Below are 23931 nucleotides of genomic sequence, written 5' to 3'. Positions count from 1 at the left end.
ATATCGTCAAAATGGCCATCCTGCCCAAAGCAATATACAGATTTGATGCAATCCCTATGAAACTACCAGCAACATTCTTCAATGAACTGGAACAAATAATTCAAAAATTCATATGGAAACACCAAAGACCCTGAATAGCCAAAGCAATCCTGAGAAAGAAGAATAAAGCAGGGGGGATCTCACTCCCCAACTTCAAGCTCTACTATAAAGCCATAGTAATCAAGACAGTTTGGTACTGGCACAAGAGCAGAGCCACAGACCAATGGAACAGACTAGAGAATCCAGACATTAACCCAGACATATATGGTCAATTAATATTTGATAAAGGAGCCATGGACATACAATGGCGAAATGACAGTCTCTTCAACAGGTGGTGCTGGCAAAACTGGACAGCTACATGTAGGAGAATGAAACTGGACCATTGTCTAACCCCATATACAAAAGTAAACTCAAAATGGATCAAAGACCTGAATGTAAGTCATGAAACCATTAAACTCTTGGAAGAAAACATAGGCAAAAACCTCTTAGACATAAACATGAGTGACCTCTTCTTGAACATATCTCCCCGGGCAAGGAAAACAACAGCAAAAATGAGTAAGTGGGACTATATTAAGCTGAAAAGCTTTTGTACAGCAAAAGACACCATCAATAGAACAAAAAGGATCCCTACAGTATGGGAGAATATATTTGAAAATGACAGATCCGATAAAGGCTTGACGTCCAGAATATATAAAGAGCTCACACGCCTCAACAAACAAAAAACAAATAACCCAATTAAAAAATGGGCAGAGGAACTGAACAGACAGTTCTCCAAAAAAGAAATACAGATGGCCAACAGACACATGAAAAGATGCTCCACATCGCTAATTATCAGAGAAATGCAAATTAAAACTACAATGAGGTATCACCTCACACCAGTACGGATGGCTGCCATCCAAAAGACAAACAACAACAAATGTTGGCGAGGCTGTGGAGAAAGGGGAACCCTCCTACACTGCTGGTGGGAATGTAAGTTAGTTCAACCATTGTGGAAAGCAGTATGGAGGTACATCAAAATGCTCAAAACAGACTTACCATTTGACCCAGGAATTCCACTCCTAGGAATTTACCCTAAGAACGCAGCAATCAAGTTTGAGAAAGACAGATGCACCCCTATGTTTATCGCAGCACTATTTACAATAGCCAAGAATTGGAAGCAACCTAAATGTCCATCGATAGATGAATGGATAAAGAAGATGTGGTACATATACACAATGGAATACTACTCAGCCATAAGAAAAGGGCAAATCCAATCATTTGCAGCAACATGGATGGAGCTGGAGGGTGTTATGCTCAGTGAAACAAGCCAAGTGGAGAAAGAGAAATACCAAATGATTTCACTTACCTGTGGAATATAAGAACAAAGGAAAAGCTGAAGGAACAAAACAGCACCAGAATCACAGAACTCAAGAATGGACTAACAGGTACCAAAGGGAAAGGGACTGGGGAGGATGGGTGGGTAGGGAGGGATAAGGCGGGGGGAGAAGTAGGGGGGTATTAAGATTAGCATGCATGGGGGGGGTAGGAGAAAAGGGAGGGCTGTACAACACAGAGAAGGCAAGTAGTGATTCTACAACATTTTGCTATGCTGATGGACAGTGACTGTAAAGAGGTTTATAGGGTAGACATGGTATAGGGGAGAGCCTAGTAAACATAATATTCGTCATGTAAGTGTAGATTAGTGATACCCAAAACAAAGCAAAACAAAACCAAACAAAAAAAAAAGGGCAGTTCCTGTGTGGTAACCTCCAATGAGGTCTATACAAGGGTATAAAGGGCATATAAAAGTGTAGGCAAAGGGTCTGTTTGTGTTTATACAGAGGATCAAAGCCTAATTGGGCTACCCTGAAAATGAACTAAGATACGATATGAAAGAGAACTTCCAACATCAGCACTCTCTGGAAGACTCATGCCAGAAGATGATCATCAAAAAACCCCAACAAAGATCCACGCACTGCTACAGCTGTAGATGCACTCATCCCACCAGTTCCTGGACTTGCCATGGGAATGAGGAAGGAGATATCTAAGCTGGCCTGTGCATACAGTAAAACAACAAATTTGACTGGATCTATACTGTTGGAACTCAACCAAGAATTAGGAGAAGTGCAAATTGTAGCGCTCCAAAATCTTTCAACTACAGACTATTTACTGTTAAAAGAACATATGGGATGTGAACAGGCCCCAGGAATGGGTTGTTCTAATTTATCTGAATTCTCTCAGACTGTTCAAAGTTCATTTGGACAATATCCACCATATCATAGATAAGTTTTCACAAATGCCTAAGGTGCCTAACTGGTTTTCTTGGTTTCACTGGAGATGACTGGTAATTACAGGTATGCTTTGGTTATGTAACTATACTCCTATTATGTTAATGTGTGTGCGCAATTTAAGTAGTAGCTTAAAACCTATACATGCTGAAGTTACTCTACAAGAAGATATGTCAAAGAAATAATCAATCTTCCCATGTTTTCTTCCGCCTGCTACTTCTATAGCTTTTCTTCTTCCTTCCTAATTACAACCCTTAAATAGAATTCGTGCCTCATATCAAATTTACCGAGTATCATAATTCTTCCAAGTGGTAAAGACACCTCAAGACAAATGCTGGTCATAGAAGCTACAGGGCATAAATATGCAAAGAAGTAAAAAGCTAACCTTTTCAAACAATAAGGCTTCCCTCTCACTTACCAACTTTACATTTCCCTGTCTGGCCCCGGAAGATGACTGGTTAGCCAGAGACGGGTAAGATTCCTCAAGGGAGGAACAACCTAAGACAGGCACAGTCGCAGGGGGGCCATCAGGTGAGAAATTGGGGATCAACAGAGGTGAGGCTTAGAACCTCACCACCCCTGTTCTGAGAGAAATCTTCTGCATACGTGGATGTTTTATTGCCCTTGTCTAGCTTGGATTAACACATAGTCTACAGGCACACACCTGATCATCTACATTTGCTCTCTTACAACACTAAACTATGTTTTCTACCTTTATCTTGTATCTACCTACCACTTCAGCATTTTATTAAAAATAATAATAATAAAGAGAGAAATGTGGTATCCACATATAAATCAAGTATAAAAACCAAATGAGTATTCATATTTGAACTGACTCTTTATAGTTCATAATGCATGAGCAAAACCGAAAGTTTCTGTGATGACTGCCCTTGTACTGTTCACTATGTAACTTATTCATTGTGTAAGAATTTGTTCTACATGTAAGAACTTGTTTGTTATGCCTCAGAAGATTGGAGACTGACGAAAATTAGGCTTGGGGTGGATTAATGATTGTGCATTGAGCATTGACTCCCCTATACAGAATTTTATTGTCGTTAACAACCATTTGATCAATAAATATGAGAGATGCCCTCACAAAAACAAACAAACAAACAAACAAAAAAAACGGGACAGACTTCCAATGGTGAAATAAATAAGTAACCGGGATGTAATGTATAGCATAAGGAATATAGTCAAGATATTGTAACAGCTTGGTAGGGTGATAGCTGGAACATAGAATTATGTATATAAATGTTTTATCACTGTGTTGTACACTTGAAACTAATGTAATGTAATACTGTGCATCAACTACCCTTCAATAAAAAATAATTATTTAAAAAAAAAAATACATTGCAGTCTGAACTGATTTTCCAGAATAATAAAAGGCCTCATGAAACTTTTTACCCCAAGAATTGTCACTTTAAATTCTTAGCAGGTTGTCATTTAAATCAGGCACTATGCAATTTTCTGTCATATATACATATATATCCCCTCTCTTCTGCTTTGTGCTCTGCCCAGGTCCAGTTTTTATCTCATTCTCCAGTGCCCTCCTAAGCTGCCTCTTCTCACTGAAAATGCCCAATTCATTTTAAAGATTAAAGATTAAAAAAAAAAAAAGATTATCTAAAATTTGCAGAGACGCTACCCAGAATATCATAAACAATGCTATTGAGGATATTTCCTGATGAATAAACACTGGTTATTTTTAGAGGCATTTGGATTGGTCTTTTAGCAGACAGATCACTAGGGGCAATATTCAGTAGCTTTGGGAACTGACTGGGATTTATAACAGAAAATGAGGGTAGGACAGCAGAGCTGGTGGGAAGAAAAAATGTTCACCTTTCCTTCATTAGTAATCTTTTTTTCCCCCTCTCCTCTCATTCATGCACTAAATTTAGAGGTAAAATTGAAGTTGGGAGGGATAAAATGCAGATTTTGTCTAGTTTGTCACACTAGACTTGAGAACACTGACACATTTCTAGACATTAAACTGTTAAGATAAAGTGCTTTATTCTTGTTTCATTCTTTAAAAATACAAAGTTCCAAATCTATGCTTTCACATTACTGTCTAATGGCTAAGGACAACTTTAATAATATTTTAGAATCACTGAATTTCTCTAGAAAGCATTCCTTACATGGATTATTAACAATATTTACTTGAGCTTATTCTACTCATGGATTTTATATATTTTGCAATGCTTATAATATTTTAGGGAACCCATGAAGCAACACACCAGACAGTGTGTGCTTTATCCAATCTAACATCACTGTCAATATCACCAATAGAGCAGTTTTGTTATGTCAGGAGGTAATAAGGAACACTATTATAATCTTCATTTTGTTTTATATGCCGTAATCAATTATGGTAGATTTATGGTAAATAGAAAGAAATTTAGAACTAATACAAAGGTTAATATGGTGCTGGTTAGTAGAAAATTGAAAAAGTAGTTTGTTGCTGAGACTGAATTTAAAGCAGGCTTATTCAAAACATGTAGTTCAAAGGGACAATAAAAGCATGAATAAGTTAAGTTTAATAAACTATTTAAAATTATTATTTAGGTACTACAAAATCATAATTTGTTATGCAACATGTTGTATTTCTGAACATCTATAAAATAAGTTATTTCTAGAACCAAAATACATTTTTTATGTTAGCACAGAAAATAGGATGCAATTCATGTTCTACAAGCTCCTATCTATCTATGGAGAATTTTGATGTAACAATATAGAATATCAATGGTTAATATTAAAATTTAACATCAATGAAATGTTAAAGCATGATTAAAAACATTTACTTATATTCTCATGATCAAAACATTGAGTGATATTAAGAAAATTTTTTTACTGTAACTATTTCTCAGTTTTATTTATTCAATTTTATATGTATATAAAACATACTGTAATCACCAGTAGAAACATCATGTAATTAAAGTCTATTAAAGTCTCTTGTCATGTTTGCAGAAAACATTTGACTTTAAAATTGAATATTCCCTTGATTACATTTAGTCCTATAATACCAATCGCCAGTTTGGGAAATTATAAAGCAAAACTTAGATTAAAAAATACTTGGAAAATTTTATTCCTTTTTCTAGATGTGACTCAATCCTATATTCACAGGAATACAGAAAAACAAAAAATAAGGGACCTCCTAAGAAACAATCATAATTCCCAATAATCAAGTATGATGATGTAAGGTTTCCTACTCTGATATATATTTTTTGTAGGATCTTGAGAATAGAATGCTTATACCATATGTTCACTGTCTTCCTCCAAGAAGAGGAAGCTCAATATCTGGCTTGCAAGTTCTATGAGACAGATAACATGCATGCATATTACTTTGGTGTTTGATAATGAATCTGCCTTTAGTACATTTAAATAGTAGTTCCCATCATAAACTCATAAAATACCTTTCTCTAAAGAGTTCAAAGTGAGATTACTAGTATAGTCAATCAATGCTCACAGCTTTAATAGATGGTAGACAATACTGAGTATGCATATAGAGTTTCTATATTCCAGATTTAGTCAGATTACATTTTAAAAAATTACTACCATGCAACATTCCAAATCACTGTACAGAACACAGCATTCTACATAGTTCTGGTTCAATAAATATGATAGCCATAAAGCCCATAAACTCAGTTAAATCTCTGTCAATTAGCCTGGGTTTAGATTAAAGTCAGTGTTTTTTTGACAGTCGATTGGAAAATGGATATTATATAGATAAAAACAAGGTCTTGTCTGTTATCTTAATTTTGCCAACAACCACCACATGGGGTTTTGAATCTTTATGGGATAACACTTCTATCAGGAAAACAGAATCAGGACCTGAAAGTAAAGCCAATTATCATCGTTTAGCTTCAGAAAATTTATATATGTTTTAAGCTTTCAAAAAAAAAAAAAAAAGAAAGAAAGGAAAAAAAAAAGATTCAACCGGGAAGTTTATATAAGCAGTATTTAAATGAATCAGTTCCCAACAACTGTTAAGTACAACCTTTTGGAAATTAATTTGCATAATGATAATCTACATGTAGTAGGGTTGGAATTATTTAAACGACATTATATTTCACTACTTAGTCTTGCTCCTCCACTGCTTTAGCAGTGAATCCTTATGAAATGTAATGCAGCTAATGAGGTAGCTTTTTAACTGAACAAACTGACAGGCCCCATATCTGCAGAGGCAGCTTGAAACCGTGCCCAACCTCTTGGCTTCCCAAGAGGCTTTTCAAAATTCAATAAATAACATCTGTAGGCGATGTTGGGTGCAGACCTAGCGGAGTGCGTCATAACACTGTGCTGGCAGAACAAAGAAACCATGACGACTGCCAAGTTTCCATGGCAACTGCTGTGAGACTCTGAGAGTATAATAGCACATCAATCACTGTCCAAAAGAACTTCATTATCAGCTAGAAAAAACCTTTAGGATCTGTTTAGTGTACAATTGTGGGTTAACTCACCTCAAAGCCTTGCTCTCTACCAAAAGTGGCAGCTTCCTGAATATAAAAAAAAAAGAACAGTTAATTATAAAGTGCTAGGTAATGAAGAAATAATCCATTTTGAAACTCATTCAAGCAGTCTTCTTTTTACACAATTATCTCAATGTACTCACATAGTTCAATTTTTATTCTTACACCAAAAAAATATTTCTTTTTTCCTTGGCATAAAAAAAGGCAGCATAATGTCAACACACTTCACAAGTTGGAATAAAGAAGATGTAGTGCATGTTTTTACTGTAGCTGTCACAATGAGTTCAGGTGTTTTGACCCCAGCAAAGAAAAGACAATCATTTGAAACCTAAGAACATACTGGTGGTTATGTCTTTAATTAAAACAATACCTTTCAGAAAGCTCTTCTGTAGAGAAGAATGTCTGCTAAAAAATGTATGGATTCAGAAAAATCACCATTTTGCAATCCCTAATGAAATTTATCCAGGCAAGGATCATCAGTGGATGCTAATTTCATTAGGTGAAAAGATGATGGGAAACTGTGTATTTCATGGAATCAAAATATCACAGATTATGTGCTGGTCACGGGAGCGAAGTATAACTTTATAATAGAAGGATCAAGCTGTCATCACCTTAACCCAGCAATCAATCCTTTCACTTATTATCATAATTGTGGGATTACCAAATATTCTGTGTGTTCTAATGCTGCATAAAGTAAAAAGGATCATCCATAAAGTTCTCTGACCAAATTTTCAACATAAAATAATCAAACTTTAACTCAGTAACTTGCAGTCTACAGGAAATATAGAGGATAGGAGAACAAGTTAAATGATACACTAAGAAAGCAAATGGACAATTCATAAGGTAGGACATTGCTTGTCTCTTCAGAAAGGTAATCTCTTGATAAAGTTGGGGAGAGGGGAAATGACCAAGAGTGATGTACACACCTTAACTGGATTCTGTTTTGAACAAACCAGCTATAAAAAAACCATGGTGGGGACAACTGGAAAAATTTGAATATGAAATGTAAATTAGATAATACTAGAAGTTATTAGTTTGATTAAAGGAAATATCTTTAATTTTAGAGATTTATCCTGAAATATTTAGGGATAAACTGGCATGATATATTCAATTTACTTCAGAATACTTAAAAAAATTTAAAGTGAAGAAAAAAATGGCAAAGTGTTAACAACTATTAAATCTAGGTGATTCAGTATTTCTACTTTTTTTATAACAGTCTAAAAATACCCCCTATTCTCTTTGATATCAGATGACAGGGTAATAAAAGTTGAAGATTAAAAAAGTCAAAAATTGCAATACATAATTTTTTCTAGACATTACATTTTTTAAGGTTTTTCTAATCCTTAGATCATTAAGATACTAATATCTTAAGGGCACAACCTGGAACATTATTATATACACTAATGCTCTTACAAAAGGTTATCAAGTAAAAAAAACACTCTGTATAATTGAAACTTTTTTCTTTTTAAACTCTCCTTTGTGCATATATTTTAATTTTAGAACTGATACAGAAAATGGAGGGAATATTATGTTTCAACTCCACTTCCCTCTTGAAAATGAAAAAATTGCAGACAACTGTCAAGAGCCTCTACATCTTAACTTACATTCCTCCAAAATTATCTTTGCCAAGAGATATTAATAGAAGGATGGGATTTGAGCCTAAGTAGTGAGCAGATCCAACTTAACGAAAACGACTGCTATACCAAACCATGTAAGGCAGAAAGTACAGTCAGTGTCTCCAGCACAAATATGGGTACTATCTACATGGGGAAAAAAGTATGTAAGTGCTTATGGCCTAATACACTAATAACTAATAGATTTAAACAACCATTTTGAGGGTTTGAAATAGCTGAAATGGATGATTATAGCTGAACAGTGAAAGTAATAGAAAGTGATAAGCTGAAAGTACAATTTCTTAGGGCTGTTCACTAGAGAAGCATAAGGTTGATCAAGATGGCCTTAGTGATGTAAATTTAAAAAAATGAATTATGATCTTGACAACTGGTGCAAGCCAGGTTAACCTCTTTGATAGTTTACTTACAATAGAGTTTTACATACCACATAGTCAATATTTGCTGGCCTGGATGTCAAGGAAAAGGTTAAGGTTCAAAATATATCAATGCAGTATTTTTCCAAGGTGTCTAATCCAAGAATTAACCAAGCTAATTCTACATGAAAAAAACAACTGAAAAGCTCTGCTAGGACTACATATTTATATGGAGCTTCATCAGAGGCATGAAAGAACTCCAGATGACTGTAAGAGTTAATGTGAAGACTCTCTCTGACTAAAATTGCACCAAGACATAAAAACTGAAAATTCACATACAGTAAATTGCTTTTTTCATATCCAGTTTTGCTCACACAAATGTAAGATGCAATTTACTGTGATCTGTTATGGTATAGTAGAACTGACTAATTGCAAGAAGACACATATATAAATGTCAGATCATTATTCTTTAAGGAAACCGGGCCCTAGGACACTTCCACATCTGTAAACTATTCCAAGTGCCAACATATTTCTGACTGAGGAAGGACATGCTGAAGAAAAGTCAACTCAATTTTTTATCTTAGGGGCCCCTGACACAGGTTTGTAGAGCTGTGTGCCCTATCACTGAAGGTAAAGCACTTGTTCCATGGCTTAAAAAGATCTTATCTCCTCACTTCCTCCCACCTTCCTTTGATCTTGGACTGGTGCCCCCAATCACTCCATTAGAGAAGGCAGCTGGCTCACATCACCGTAGACTTTCCCACAGCTAACCTCTGATCTGAAGGTGTTTGTAGATACAATGATAGAACAACATTTATTTTTCCCTCTCAGCAACACAAATAAAACAACACAGGGGAACAGTTTGACCCAGTAAGAATTTTAAGCAGACTCTTAGTCCTCAGATTTACTGCATGGAGGGACAGAAAGAAAAGGCATTAGGTCAGAAAGTAGGAAATAAAAAAGAAACATAGACTGTGGGCAGAAGAGTAAGACAACTTCCCAGTATCAGGGGTGATTCCAAGTGAACTGATCACACTAAATTGAAAAGGACTTTTTAGTGTGCCTTTGCAGTAAAAGTGAGAAAAGAAAACAAGCCAAGTCCCCATCTGTGCTGCCCCAGGGCGCCACGTACTGAGTTTCACAAATCTAATGAAGCAGTCAGGTTAAAATCCAACTGCAGAGTGGATGTGACATGTGGAGAACAGCTAGGGTTAGAATAGAGAAGCAGGGCGGTTCCTAATGCAGGTGATTATCCATGTGATAATCATTATATTTACAGGCTTTCCATTTTAGATCTGACATCAAAAATCACAAAGGAGGAGGGATTAAGGAAATAAACAACCGACACAGAGGCTTTCCTGCTCCCCTGAGAGTGTAGCACTTTCATTCATGCATGACAAGCAACAAAAGCAAACCAAACAGGCTAGGAAAGAGTATTTCTGAGGAGGCTGGATTTCACATTAACACTTCTTTCCATTTTGATAACTTCCACTATTATTCGGTTTCTCAGACAGGTTGCATTTTCAGAATTAGTTCCCATTGTTATCTATGCTATAATACAGTATCATTTTTGGTTTACAATGAATGATACTCACATAATATGTCTTTTACAGCAACAAAGTCATTTTTTTTCTTCCTGGAAATGAGTGTTGTGAATAAAATGACATATAATTAAAGTCTTAGACTCTCATCTACACCATGCTATTTAGGATTTGCAGTAGGCTTGCTGCTAAAAAAAGGGTGTTAGTGAAACCAGCACCAAATATGGTTTTTTGAGTGGTGGTTTAAGAAAAAAGCTGAAATTCAATGTTAACAAAACTATGGAATACTGACTATAAGAGCTATTTAAAGGGATTAACAAGCCACTATTAAAAAGCACAATCCTCAGACTACACAGGAAAGGAAGGAGAAATTCAAGAGTGTGTTTGTGTGTATGAGAAAACTACCTCCGTTACATTCAATAGAGGAGAAAACTATTTTCTCTGCATTTTGTCTGATAACAACCCAGTTTTAATTTGTAGAGTTATCTGTATTCAATATTAAACGAAAACCATAACTTGCCCATATTCTTATTTCAATTCCAATTATGTGTTATGAGTTATATAGATATATAAATGATTTCTGTATATTGACCTTGTGCTGTGGCTGCCAAATTCACTTATTAGCTGTAGGAGCTATTATTTTACTTCTGTAAAGAAAGATAGCTGTCTGTGTTCCTACTAACCATATCACAAAGTTATTTTGAGAAGGTAGCAAATGTCTTTAAAAAAATTCACCTCTCTTTTCTCCAGGGTAATCTGAAGGGTATGCTACTAGCTACTATCACTACTATGATAGCTCATAACCCTTGCCCTCCCACTTCCTGTTCTGCACTTCATGGCCTTGAACCCAGTTAGAACTATTTATCATCTGCTGGTTTATGTTACCACTCTCTTTTTAATCTCAGACATGAGGGCTTCTGAGGTAGGCTGAAACTTCATGGAGTGAACAAAATGGTAAAAGGTCCAACTTAGAACCAAAGAAATGTACTTCTCACTATCCACAGAAAGCAGCATATCCATCTAAAACAAACTACTTTTTTGCTCCAATGCATGGAGGAAGCAGAAAATTCACTGGGAGTCCCTATGATCCTCACTCAAGTTAGGGGAGCCCAGAGTTTTGGGAAAAGCCAAGGGAGACTGGAACCACCAAACCAATTCTGCTGTTTTACTTTGCTCATCTCTTCATCCAACATTTACCCTCTAAGTATATAATTGTCCTACAGGTGCATCACTGCTCCAGCTGTTGGGGGCCTCTGAATGGTATTAGACTTTGACTCAGTAATATCTGAAGCAATGATGTAAATCTACTATGTAGATGAGAGTCTAAGTCAGAATGTTATCTGTCTGTCTCTAAATAATTCTTTGTATGAAATTCTTTATAATGTAAAATTCATATAATTGTATATGCATTTAGATGCATAATGCTCTCTTTCAATGGCTTTAAATATAAGACAGTACTTGTCAGGAGGAAGTTACAGCCAGATTTAAAGAGAACAGGGCTCAGAATCAGAAGAATTATATTAAGGTCACAGTTTGATGACTCATTTGTTACGTAATCTTGAGCAAGTCACTAAGTACATCACAATAAAATTGAAGTCAACAGTACCTATTTCACTGGATCATTGCTAGGAATAAATGAAATATTTAATATGAAACTGTAAAATCATACAATGAGTTCCAGAGCAACCAGAGTACATACATTCAGTGATTTGTTCTGTAGATCATATGTGTAGTAGGCAGCCTCCAAACTGGCTTCCAGTGATCACTGATTGCTGGTATTCAAACCCCTGTATAATTCCCTCCACTTGAGTATGGGCTAGAACTAGTGACTGGTTTCTTTCATATGACAAAAGTGATGGCATGTCTTGCTCATCCATCCTCTGCTCACATGCTTATTCTGAGCTCTCACTCTAGGGGAAATAAGCTGCCATGTTGTGAATACCCCTACGGAGAGGCCCATGGTTAGAAACCAATGAAGATCTGAGGTTTGCAAACAGCCATGTGAGTGCATCTGGAAGTGGATCGTCCCCCAGCAGTGCTATGACTTCAGCCATGGCTGACATCCTGATTACAGTCTTAAGAAGAGACTCAAAATTAGAGGCACCCAGCTAAGCTGTGCCTGGAACCCCACCATCCACATGTTATACATGAGGAACTAGGCCTTAGAAAGGTTAAGTAACATGGCCAAAATCAGACATTTTTTCATTCAGTTTATGTTAACCCTTAAAAAATCCTCACAAAAATCAAATCAAAGCAAGTGTGGTCAAAAGATCAATCACAGCAAATTATAGAAAAATAACTTAGATAACTACTATCAAAATGGTTTGTGTAACTGATTAAGGTTGACCATTTATTTAACATAGAAAACCACAGATAAACTGGGATATATTATCTTTTGCATGAAATTCATTTTTTGGTACCAAGTTTAGTTTCAATTTACAATGTCTTTTGTTTTTCTGAAGCAATAGTTACTTTATTGAGATTAGAGTTAAGATATGTAAAAATTGCTAGAATTTTGCAGTAAGGAAAATATGGAATCAAAATCTAATACCATTCTAAGGTCTGCAACAGTTGTAGCAGTGATACAAGTCTAAGTCATGTTGATACTTAATGATGAAGAACTACCTGATATTTATTTTGCCTCATATATCATAAAAAATTATGTTGCTTAAGCCTCTAAATATTTCCTCATGTTGCCCTTCAGACTATGAATTGCCTTTTCTTTATGCTATCTACAAAATCATTTATATACTTTTTTATGAGACTGCATTAATGTTATACAATTTTCAATATTATCCTATTCCTGCGGAGGAAAGATTTTCATTTTCAGGTAAAGTAAATTAAGGGTAGAGAAATTTGTAAGTAAAATATGAGCATGGGAAGTAAAATATGATCATGGGAAGTAAAATATAAGCATGGGAACTTTCTTTTAAAATAAATTTCATTCATGAAAATATCTGTACTGGCTTTTCTAAGGGATATAACATACAACTTATGGACGTTTTCAACCTGTGCTCTGACATTTATTACCATATGCTTCCTGTCTGCAGAATGCTGAATAGAAATATTTTTTAATATTTATTGAGTGCCAAAAATTTTGTTGGCAATGTATAAGCTATAAAGACACTCATGGCCCTATCCAATAAGTTTATAATAAAAATTAGACAGAATATAAATTATGCCTCAATAAACATGACTAAAAAAAATTAGGCAGACAAAACACAAACCAAAAAAATTAGGTTTAGTACTTAATCCTTTCACAAAGTGATTTACTGGCTGATATGTCTATGTTAGCAAGGAGAGTTGTTCATTCCCACCTTTAAGCATATAAAAAGGGGTAACTAAAAGAAAATGAAGTTTATCAAAATTTGATTGATTAGCTATTTGGTCAACTTCTGCAACAACCCAAATTTTTCAGTTACTGAAGAAAGAAGAAAGATGAGAGCATAAGAAAATTCTCAGAGTAGTAGGCCTCTTACTGGTATTTTACTTCCATTTTAAATGACATAACTCACGTGCTTGGCACAAAGGAATGACTCAACATCGAATGCAAATTATTTTCCTTATCTCATTCGATCCTCATAAAAATCCCATAAAACAGATATTTTTCTCACCTCACAGATGAAAATCTAAAGATTCAGAGAGGTTTTGTCTAAGTATGACCGTATATATCCAAGACTAGACCACATGTAACTGTTATAGCTTGCATTAGCATTGAGGCTTTCTTAATGGTCTGTGATGGTCTGTTACTGATAAACTTGTTCATCTTCTATGTGTCTGACAAAGTCTGTGCTTTGCTTTCATTTTGAAAGATTATTTTTGCTGGGTATAGAATTCTAGGTTGACATTTTTTCCTTTCAATGCTCCAAGGTCTGTCTTGCATTGTTTCATTATATTTATTTATTTATTATTTTGGTATCATTAATAGACAACTACATGAACAACACTGTGGTTACTAGATTACCCCCATTATCAAGGTCCCCATCACATACCCCATTACACTCACTGTGCATCAGTGTAGTAAGATACTATAGAGTCACTTGTCTTCTCTGTGCTATACTACCCTCCCCGTGTCCCCCTACTACATTACGTATGCTAATCGTAATGTCCCTTTTTCCCCTTATCCCTCCCTTCCCACCCATCCTTCCCAGTCCCTTTCCCTTTGGTAACTGTTAGTCCATTCTTGGGTTCTGTGAGTCTGCTGCTGTTTTGTTCCTTCAGTTTTTGTTTTGTTCTTATACTCCGCAGATAAGTGAAATCATTTGATACTTGTCTTTCTCCACCTGGCTTATTTCACTGAGCATAATACCCTCTAGCTCCATCCATGTTATTGCAAATGGTAGGATCTGTTTTCTTCTTATGGCTGAATAATATTCCATTGTGTATATGTACCACATCTTCTTTATCCATTCATCATCTGCTGATGGACACTTAGGTTGCTTCCATTTCTTGGCTATTGTAGATAGTGCTGCGATAAACATAGGGGTGCATATGTCTGTTTCAAACTGTGCTCCTGTATTCTTAGGGTAAATTCCTAGGAGTGGGATTCCTGGGTCAAATGGCATTTCTGTTTTTAGTTTTTTGACGAACCTCTATATTGCTTTCCACAATGGTTGAACTAGCTTACGTTCCCACCACCAGTGAAGGAGGATGCCCCTTTCTCTGGATCCTCACCAGCATTTGTTGTTCTTAGTCTTTTCGATGCTGGCCATCCTTACTGGTGTGAGGTGATATCTTATTGTGGTTTTAATTTGCATTTCTCTGATGATTAGTGATGTGGAGCATCTTTTCATGTGCCTGTTGGTCATCTGAACTTCCTCTTTGGAGAAGTGTCTGTTCAGATCCTCTGCCCATTTTTTAATTGAATTATTTGCTTTTTGTTTGTTGAGGTGCATGAACTCTATATATTTTGGATGTTAACCCCTTATTGGATATGTCACTTATGAATATATTCTCCCATACTGTAGGACGCCTTTTTGTTCTACTGATGTTGTCCTTTGCTGTGCAGAAGCTTTTTAGTTTGATATAGTCCCACTTGTTCATTTTTGCTTTTGTTTCCCTTGCCTGTGGAGATATCTTCATGAAGAAGTTGTTCATGTTTATATTCAAGAGAGTTTTGCCTATGTTTTTTTCTAAGAGTTTTATGGTCTCATGAGTTACATTCAGATCTTTGATCCATTTCGAGTTTACTTTTGTCTATGGAGTTAGATAGCAATCCAGTTTCATTCTCTGTCTTGCAATGTTTTAGATGATAAGACTGCTATCATTCTTATCCTTGTTCCTCTGTGTATAATGTGTCTTTAAAAGAGAAAATCTGGCTCCTTTTTTAAGATTTCTTTTTTTATCACTGACTTTATTTAGTTTGATTATGATGTTCATTGATATATTTTTTTCCTTGTTTCTTCTGCTTGCAGTTCATTGAGCTACTTGGATTTGTGGAGTTATATTTTCATCAAACTTGGGACATCTTCAGCCTTTACTGATCTATATATTTTCCTCATCCTCCTCTCCCTTCCCAGGGCTCCAAATATGTATGTTAGGTCACTGAAGTTGTCCCAGAATTCATTGACACACTGTTTATTGTTTTTCCAAGTCTTTTTTTTTTCTCTCAGTGTTTAATTTTGGAAAGCTTCTGCTATGTCTTCAAGATCACTATTATATTTTCTTCTGCAGTATTTAACCTCATCCAGCATATTTTTCATCTCTAGAAGTTCATTTGTTTTAATATTTTCTGTATCTCTCAACAGGATTATGTTTACCTTTACCTTTTTGAAATACAGGATATATTTAGAATGTCAATCCTTGCCAAATAATTCTAATATCTGTGCCATGTCTATTGATTGATGTTTTCCCTCATTATACATTGTATTTTCTTGCTTCTTTGCATGCTTGATAATTGACTGGCTGCCAGACATTAAGAATTTTATTTTTGGGTGCTGGATTTTTTGCATTTCTTTACACATTTTTGAGGTCTTTTCTTAAATTCAGTTAGGTTACTTTAAAAACAGTTTGATTTTTTCCAGGCTTATTTTTAGGTTTTGTTAGGTGAGATGAGAACAGCCTTTAATCTAGAGCAAATCTCATAACCTACTGATGTAGTATCTTTTTGAGTACTACGTAAAATGTCCTATTTATTAGCGGTTTCTCCACTCTGGCTATTAATGATATCAACTATTATCAGCCTGTGTGAATTTAGGGAAATTTTCTGCCTGCTCTTTTCCAATTGTTTTACCTATGACTTTGCATAGTTTCCTCACACACATAACCTGCTGATCAGTATTCACCTGAAGACTCTGGGAAATTCTGCCGGTATCTAATATGTTTACCCTGTTTCTGTGCAGCTTTCTTGTTTGGTACTCTTGCAAATTGTAGCCATGTTGGCCTCCTTCAATTTTGAATTCTGTTTCAATTCAGTTGGACCACTGTGTTTGAGATTCCCCCTTCCTGCAGTGCAGAATGGAAACTATGTTTAAGCAGAAAGCTGTGTTAATTACAGGGAATTCCCTCAGTTGCTTCCCTTCTCTCAGGGATCACTGTCCTGTGCTGCCTGTTGTCTAGTGTCTGGAAATTGTTGTTTACATATTTTGTATGGTTTTACATTGTTTAGGGAGGGAAGATAAATCTGGTCTCTCTTACTCCATTACTTTCAGCAGAAATTCAGTGTAAATCAGAAAATCTTTAAGTATATATCCTAAAGCATCCTGGCACATTGAACAAATCTTTAACTGTATTTATTGGTTAAAAACAAAGCTTATTAGGTTAAAACAGATTGACCATTCATCTGAAGCATCTCGTACATTGCTTTTACATCTTATTGTACAAAAGATACAGTTCCTATTACAGCTGCTGCACTAAATCATTAACTCTCTACCAGCATTCTAAGATTGAAACCCTCTGAAGAATAACTCTACTCAGTTCTAAACCCTCTTTTACTTTATGTATTCTATATTACTGTCATTTTCTTGCTTTTTGTCTTACCAACTAGGAAGCTCCAGGTAGTTAACAACATCATTCCATTTTTTTCTTCCCCCCTGATCCTCTCTTTCAGCCAAAAGAGGGCTCTATTACAATGTATGATCAGTACATTATGCCCAGGGTTGGCAACTGCAGGTCAAATTCACTGCCTGTTTTATGAATAAAGCTTTACTGGAACACAGTAATGCTCATTCATTTACATATTGTTTATGTTCGCTTTCATGCTACCATGACAGAACTGAATAGTTCAACAAATGTCATACTAACTGGACTTTTAAAGAACATGTTTGCCAATCCCTGCATTATGCTACTTGTAGATATGTATATTTCAAAACAGACTTTTTCCTTTATTACTGAGTTACCAATGAAAAACTGAAGGCCTTAGGGAAAGCAGGCATATTAGCTTTAAGATAAGTAAACTGTATATCTATTGACAGATCTTATTTTCCTCAATAACTGGCAAAAAGAATCTAAAAACCAAATCATAGTAATAAAAAGACAGTAAAAAACAAGATAAATAACCAATTCTTGTGAATTTAGATACACGGTCACGAGGGACAATGAGACAGGCATTACTGACCAGTGTTAAACATTAGATAAGAAGAGGAAGGGAAGATCTCAGAAGGGGAGAGATCAGCATTCTTGTTAAGTGCCTTCCTAATAATTCCTTTCTCTCAGTTCAAATGTACACCAATCTCCTTTACATTTTCCACCTTCCATGCACAATGTAAATGTGTGATAATTACTGCCACTATAAATCCCACCCTCCAGGGCCACTCTAATGCCTCTAACTTATTTAACCTTATTCTAGAAAATAAGGTAAAAATAAAATGAAAACAAATAATATATAAAACACAGAAATAGACAAGTACACAGGGAATTTTTTTTTTTAAACTTTACTGTGAGGGAAGTGGCAAGGGTAAGGTACGAGATACAGTAGAATAATAAGCTGTTTTCAGTCTAACTGCAGAACCTAATACAAAGTTCCCCTATGCCTTGGGTCTCTTGGTATTTTGTGGGAGAAATGGCAGCAGAGTTGGAAATCCCAGTGTATCGCTGGACTAAATAAAAAAAGGAATTTATAGGACTACATTGTGATTTATTAACATAAAAATATATAATAGAAACAGAGAAGCATCTACTCTCCTATCTCTAATGGGAAACAAAAAGAATTTCTTCGCAGGTCAGAATTTTTAACCTATGGGCATGTATATAACACATCACATCCAAATATCACCAATAACCAGTATTATTTTCTTCCTTCTTGCCAGCTGACTCACAATAATTATGTACACAGAGAAAAAATACATATGTGTAATTATATACTGTAACGCTGCTATCTTAGGAATAAGTCCAATAAAGCAAACTTAAAACTTTCACAATGTCAGCAGAAGTAGTAAGGACACCTGTGGAAATAACATTCAACCCAGGTATTTTAAGAAAAACCAAAAAAAACCAAAATGAAACTACAAAGAAGTCGAAGGAAAATATCTAATATGCATGAAAAAGAAATCAGCCAAATGTACAAGATAGGCTATTAAAACACACACACATGGAAAAATGACAGAGAACACTCAACAAAGCATGTAGCAGGTACAAGATACAGAATATTTTTGAAAAGCTCATACTACATTTGATAATGAAATGGGAGCCAATCATTTTAGTCTACAAATCAGGATCAAGAAATGTCTATCATTCTACCTCACAAACCTCGTCAGAATCAGAGATAACACTTTACCCAATCAGAGATAAAACTGCCTGCAGTGTTTTGTAATCTTCATGACAAAGGATGAGTAAGTGTTCATTTGATATTAACAACACATTGGGAACTGAAGATAACACAGTGTATTGGGAGTAACAAAATACTGGCATTTTCAGACTTATCAAGGAAAAAAGAGAGTCTACACACATAAATAGAATCAGAAATGAGAAAGGAAAATCACTATGGACACCACAGAAATGCAAAGATTATTAGAGAATACTATGAAAAATTATATGCCAACAAACTGGATAACCTAGAAGAAATGGACAACTTTCTAGAAAAATACAACCTTCCAAGGCTGACCAAGGAAGAAACAGAAAATCTGAACAGACTAATTACCAGCAACGAAATTGACTGGTAATCAAAAAACTACCTAAGAACAAAACTCCTGGACCAGATGGCTTGACCACTGAATTTTATCAAATATTTAGTGAAGACCTAATACCCACCCTCCTTAAAGTTTTCCAAAGAGTAGAAGAAGAGGGAATACTTCCAAACTCATTCTGTGAGGCCAGTATCACTCTAATACCAAAACCAGGCAAAGACACCACAAAAAGAGATAATTACAGACCAATATCCCTGATGAACATAAATGTAAAAATATTCAACAAAATATTAGCAAACCGAATAAAAAAATATATCAAAAAGATCATCCATCATGATCAAGTAGGATTTATTCCAGGGATGCAAGGATGGTACAACATTCAAAAATTCATCAACATAATCCACAACATCAACAAAAAGGACAAAAACCACATGATCATCTTCATAGATGATGAAAAAGCATTTGACAAAATTTAACATTTATTCATGATAAAAACTCTCAACAAAATGGGTATAGAGGGCAAGTACCTCAAAATAATAAGGGCCATATATGACAAACCCACAGTCAACATTATACTTAACAGCGAGAAGCTGAAAGCTTTTCCTTTAAGATAGGGAACAAGACAAGGACGCCTACTTTCCCCACTTCTATTCAACATAGTACTGGAGTTCCTAGCCACAGCAATCAGACAAAACAAAGAAATAAAAGGCACCCAGATTGGCAAGGAAGAAGTTAAACTGTCCCTGTTTGCAGATGACATGATATTGTACATAAAAACCCTAAAGAATCCACTCCAAAACTACTAGATCTAATATCTGAATTCAGCAAAGTTGCAGGATACAAAATTAATACACAGAAATCTGTGGCATTCCTATACACTAACAATGAACTAGCAGAGAGAGAAAGCAGGAAAACAATTCCATTCACAATTGCATCAAAAAGAATAAAATACCTAGGAATAAACCTAACCAAGGAAGTAAAAGACCTATACTCTGAAAACCACAAGACACTCATGAGAGAAATTACAGAAGATACCAATAAATGGAAACACATCTCGTGCTCATGGATAGGAAGAATTAATATTGTCAAAATGGCCATCCAGCCTAAAGCAATCTACAGATTCAATGCAATTCCTATCAAAATACGAACAGCATTCTTCAACGAACTAGAGAAAATTGCTCTAAAATTCATATGGAACCACAAAAGACCTCGAATAGCCAAAGCAATTCTGAAAAGGAAGAATAAAGCTGGGGGGATTATGCTCCCCGACTTCAAGCTCTACTACATAGCCACAGTAATCAAGACAATTTGGTACTGGCACAAGAACAGACCCAAAGCCCAAGGGAACACACTAGAAATCCCAGATATAAACTCAAGCATATATGGTCAATAAATATACAATAAAGGAGCCATGGAGATACAATGGGGAAATGACAGCCTCTTCAATAGCTGGTGTTGGCAAAACTGGACAGCTACCTGTAAGAGAATGAAACTGGATTACTGTCTAACCCCATACACAAGAGTAAACTCAAAATGGATCAAAGACCTGAATGTAAGTCATGAAATGATAAAACTTAGAAGAAAACATAGGCAAACATCTCCTGAATATAAGCATGAGCAACTTCTTCCTGAACGCATCTCCTCAAGCAAGGGAAACAAAAGCAAAAATTAACTCATGGGACTACATCAAACTAAAAAGTTTCTGTACGGCAAAGGACAATATTAGTAGAACAAAAAGGCATCCTATAGTATGGGAGAATATATTTGCAAATGACATATCCGACAAGGGGTTAACATTCAAAATATATAAAGAAGTTACACGCCTCAACACCCAAAGAGCAAATAACCCAATTAACAAATGGGCAGAGGATATGAGAGACACTTCTCCAAAGAAGAAATTCAGATGGCCAACAGGCACATGAAAAGATGCTCCACATCCCTAATCATCAGAGAAATGCAAATTAAAACCACAATGAGATATCATCTCACACCAGTAAGGATGGCCAGTATCAAAAAGACTAAGAACAACAAATGCTGGTGAGGATCCAGAGAAAGGGGCATCCTTCTACACTGGTGGTGGGAATGTAAGCTAGTTCAACCATTGTGGAAAGCAATATGGAGGTTCGTCAAAAAACTAAAAATAGAAATACCATTTGACCAGGGAATCCCACTCCTTGGAATTTACCCAAAGAATACAACGTCTCAGATTCAAAAAGACATATGCACCCCTATGTTTATCGCAGCACTATCTACAATAGCCAAGATATGGAAGCAACCTAAGTGTCCATCAGTAGTTGATGAATGGATAAAGAAGATGTGGTATATATACACAATGGATACTATTCGGCCATAAGAAAGAAACAAATCCTACCATTTGCAGCAACATGGATGGAGCTGGAGGACATTATGCTCAGGTAATAAGCCAGGGGGAGAAAGACAAGTGCCAAATGATTTCCCTCATTTATGGAGTATAACAAGGAAGCAAACTGAAACTGAAGGAACAAAATAGCAGCAGACTCAGAGACTCCAAAAGGAACTAGTGCTTACCAAAGGAGAGGGGTGTGGGAGGGCAGGTGGGGAGGGAGGGAGAAGGGGACTGAGGGGTATTATGTTTAGTACACATGGTGTGGGGGATCACGGGGAGAACAGTGTAGCACAGAGAAGGCAAATAGTGGATCTGTGGCATCTTGCTGCACTGATGGACAGTGACTGCATTGGGGTATGGGTGCGGACTTGACAATATGGGTAAATGTAGTAACCACATTGTTTTTTCATGTGAAACCTTCATAAGAGTGTATATCAATAATACCTTAATAAAAATTTTAAAAAATTTACTGGCATTTTCATTGCACTGGTCATTATAAAGTGAATGGGATAATAGATGGGATCTTGTTAACAGCAATTTTGACTTATTGTACATATTATAAGTTGGCTCCCAACTACATCCATCTGAGAAACTGTTTCCTCATTGGTCACTAATCTAAGCCTTTCTTCTTGAGCTTTTTGAATAGGACAGGATCTCCTTTCTCAAGCGAAGGAGGACTTCTGCATTCTGTAAAGTTTAGGAATAATTATTTTAAGTAATAAAATGAGTGTTCGTTTTCTTCTATTCTTTCAGAGGTGTAATTTCAATCCCTCTCCAGATTTCTTTGCATTGCCAATTACCCTTCATTTCCTGAGTAAATACTTTTCCTCCTTTGGGTCTTTAGTCAATTTCCCCCACTTAACTCCTGCACATTGAAGCTCTCTTGTTTAGGTCTTAGTATTCCACTGGATAATTTAATAAGTGAGAGATAAGACTTTATTGATACTTTAGAGTCTGAGTATTCCCACCCTCCACTAGAAACTCTCTTCCCTATTTTCCTGTTGCATATCTTATTTCCCTTTATCTCTCATCTTTTTGTTGCTTATCTTCTTTCTCATTTGTTAAATATCCTAAATAACAGTCTTCCTTTAGGTATTCAGTTGTCAACTTTCCAATCTGCTCCCTCTACATTTTTTGGGGGTAATTTCCTTTGTTCCTTTCATTAGATAACATCAGCTATTCTGCCTCACTTCCACAGTCCCTTTGACACTTTCTCTTTGCATCTGACAGCTTCCACATTCTGCCATGCACATTTTATAAGCATAAGAGCTAAACCATCTACAGCTTTTCCATTCCTACTTAAACAAAACCTAGATCAGGTCTGTACTACCTCTTGCCTAGATTACTGCTGTAGTCTCTTAACCAGTCTCTGGTACCAGTAACACTCAGTTTGAATGCATCTTTGCATATGATCATTAGATTTACATTCCTAAATATCAACTCTGATTAGTCTTTGCTCAAAAAGCTACCTACTGCTTCCTGATAAAAGTCCCAGTTCCCTCGTTCGACTTTCAAAGGTCCTCCATGAAGTACTCCTATTTTCACTTCTAGCCCAATCTACGTACCAGATGCCACTCAAACTAAAATATTTGCTATTCTCTGAACATGCCCCAGGCTTTTTTGCCTTCATGCTACCTTGCACATGTAGGCACTAAATGAATTAGAATACCCTTCAACCCTCCTTGTCAAAATCCTACCAATCCCTTCAGCATTCCGATTAAAGGGAGCTGTCTTGAATTGTTCATGGTATCTCCTTTCCCTACCTACAGAAGTAGTTTTCTGCATTGCAGAAGAGTTTTGCTAAATTTGTAAGGGTTTTTCTTATAGCAATTATGTACAGACTGGAAACACAACCCTTTTGAACAGACAGCTTATCTCTCCTACTAGATTATAAATTCTTAGTGCAGAAACTCATTTTGTATCCTCAAAGCACCTAACATATTGCTCTGCATAGAGAAGATAATAAATCTTCCCTGATTCACCAAATGATAAGGACAAATACTCATCTACATTAAGCAAAGAAGAAATAACTCTGCATTACATGAACAGTGACTTGATTTCTTATGCTTCTGACTTTATTTTTGGGATCAGAGTTGACTGACATAGTGCTCTGTATATGCCTCTATTATGCTACTTCTTGCATTGCATTATAACTTACTTACATGGTCTGTTTTCTCCCCTAGTTTATGAGCTTCTTGGGGAGTTTT

The 23931-nt window shown here is 35.8% G+C and overlaps 1 protein-coding gene across 4 annotated transcripts in view; it reads right to left on the bottom strand.

Moving 5' to 3' along the window:
- The window catches only part of ADK (adenosine kinase), a 577911-nt gene that overhangs the window by 104676 nt on the left and 449304 nt on the right, over positions 1-23931 (bottom strand). For all 4 annotated transcript variants that reach the window (XM_036928604.2, XM_036928605.2, XM_036928602.2 and 1 more), the window contains one exon: positions 6761-6796. In XM_036928604.2, the coding sequence (XP_036784499.1) occupies positions 6761-6796 (36 nt within the window). The remainder of the gene's footprint in view (positions 1-6760; positions 6797-23931) is intronic.

This window comes from Manis pentadactyla, chromosome 8, assembly GCF_030020395.1.
Source record: "Manis pentadactyla isolate mManPen7 chromosome 8, mManPen7.hap1, whole genome shotgun sequence".
NCBI lineage: Eukaryota > Metazoa > Chordata > Mammalia > Pholidota > Manidae > Manis > Manis pentadactyla.
Note: the sequence above shows the minus strand (reverse complement) of the source record. Positions and strands in the feature narration are given on the sequence as shown.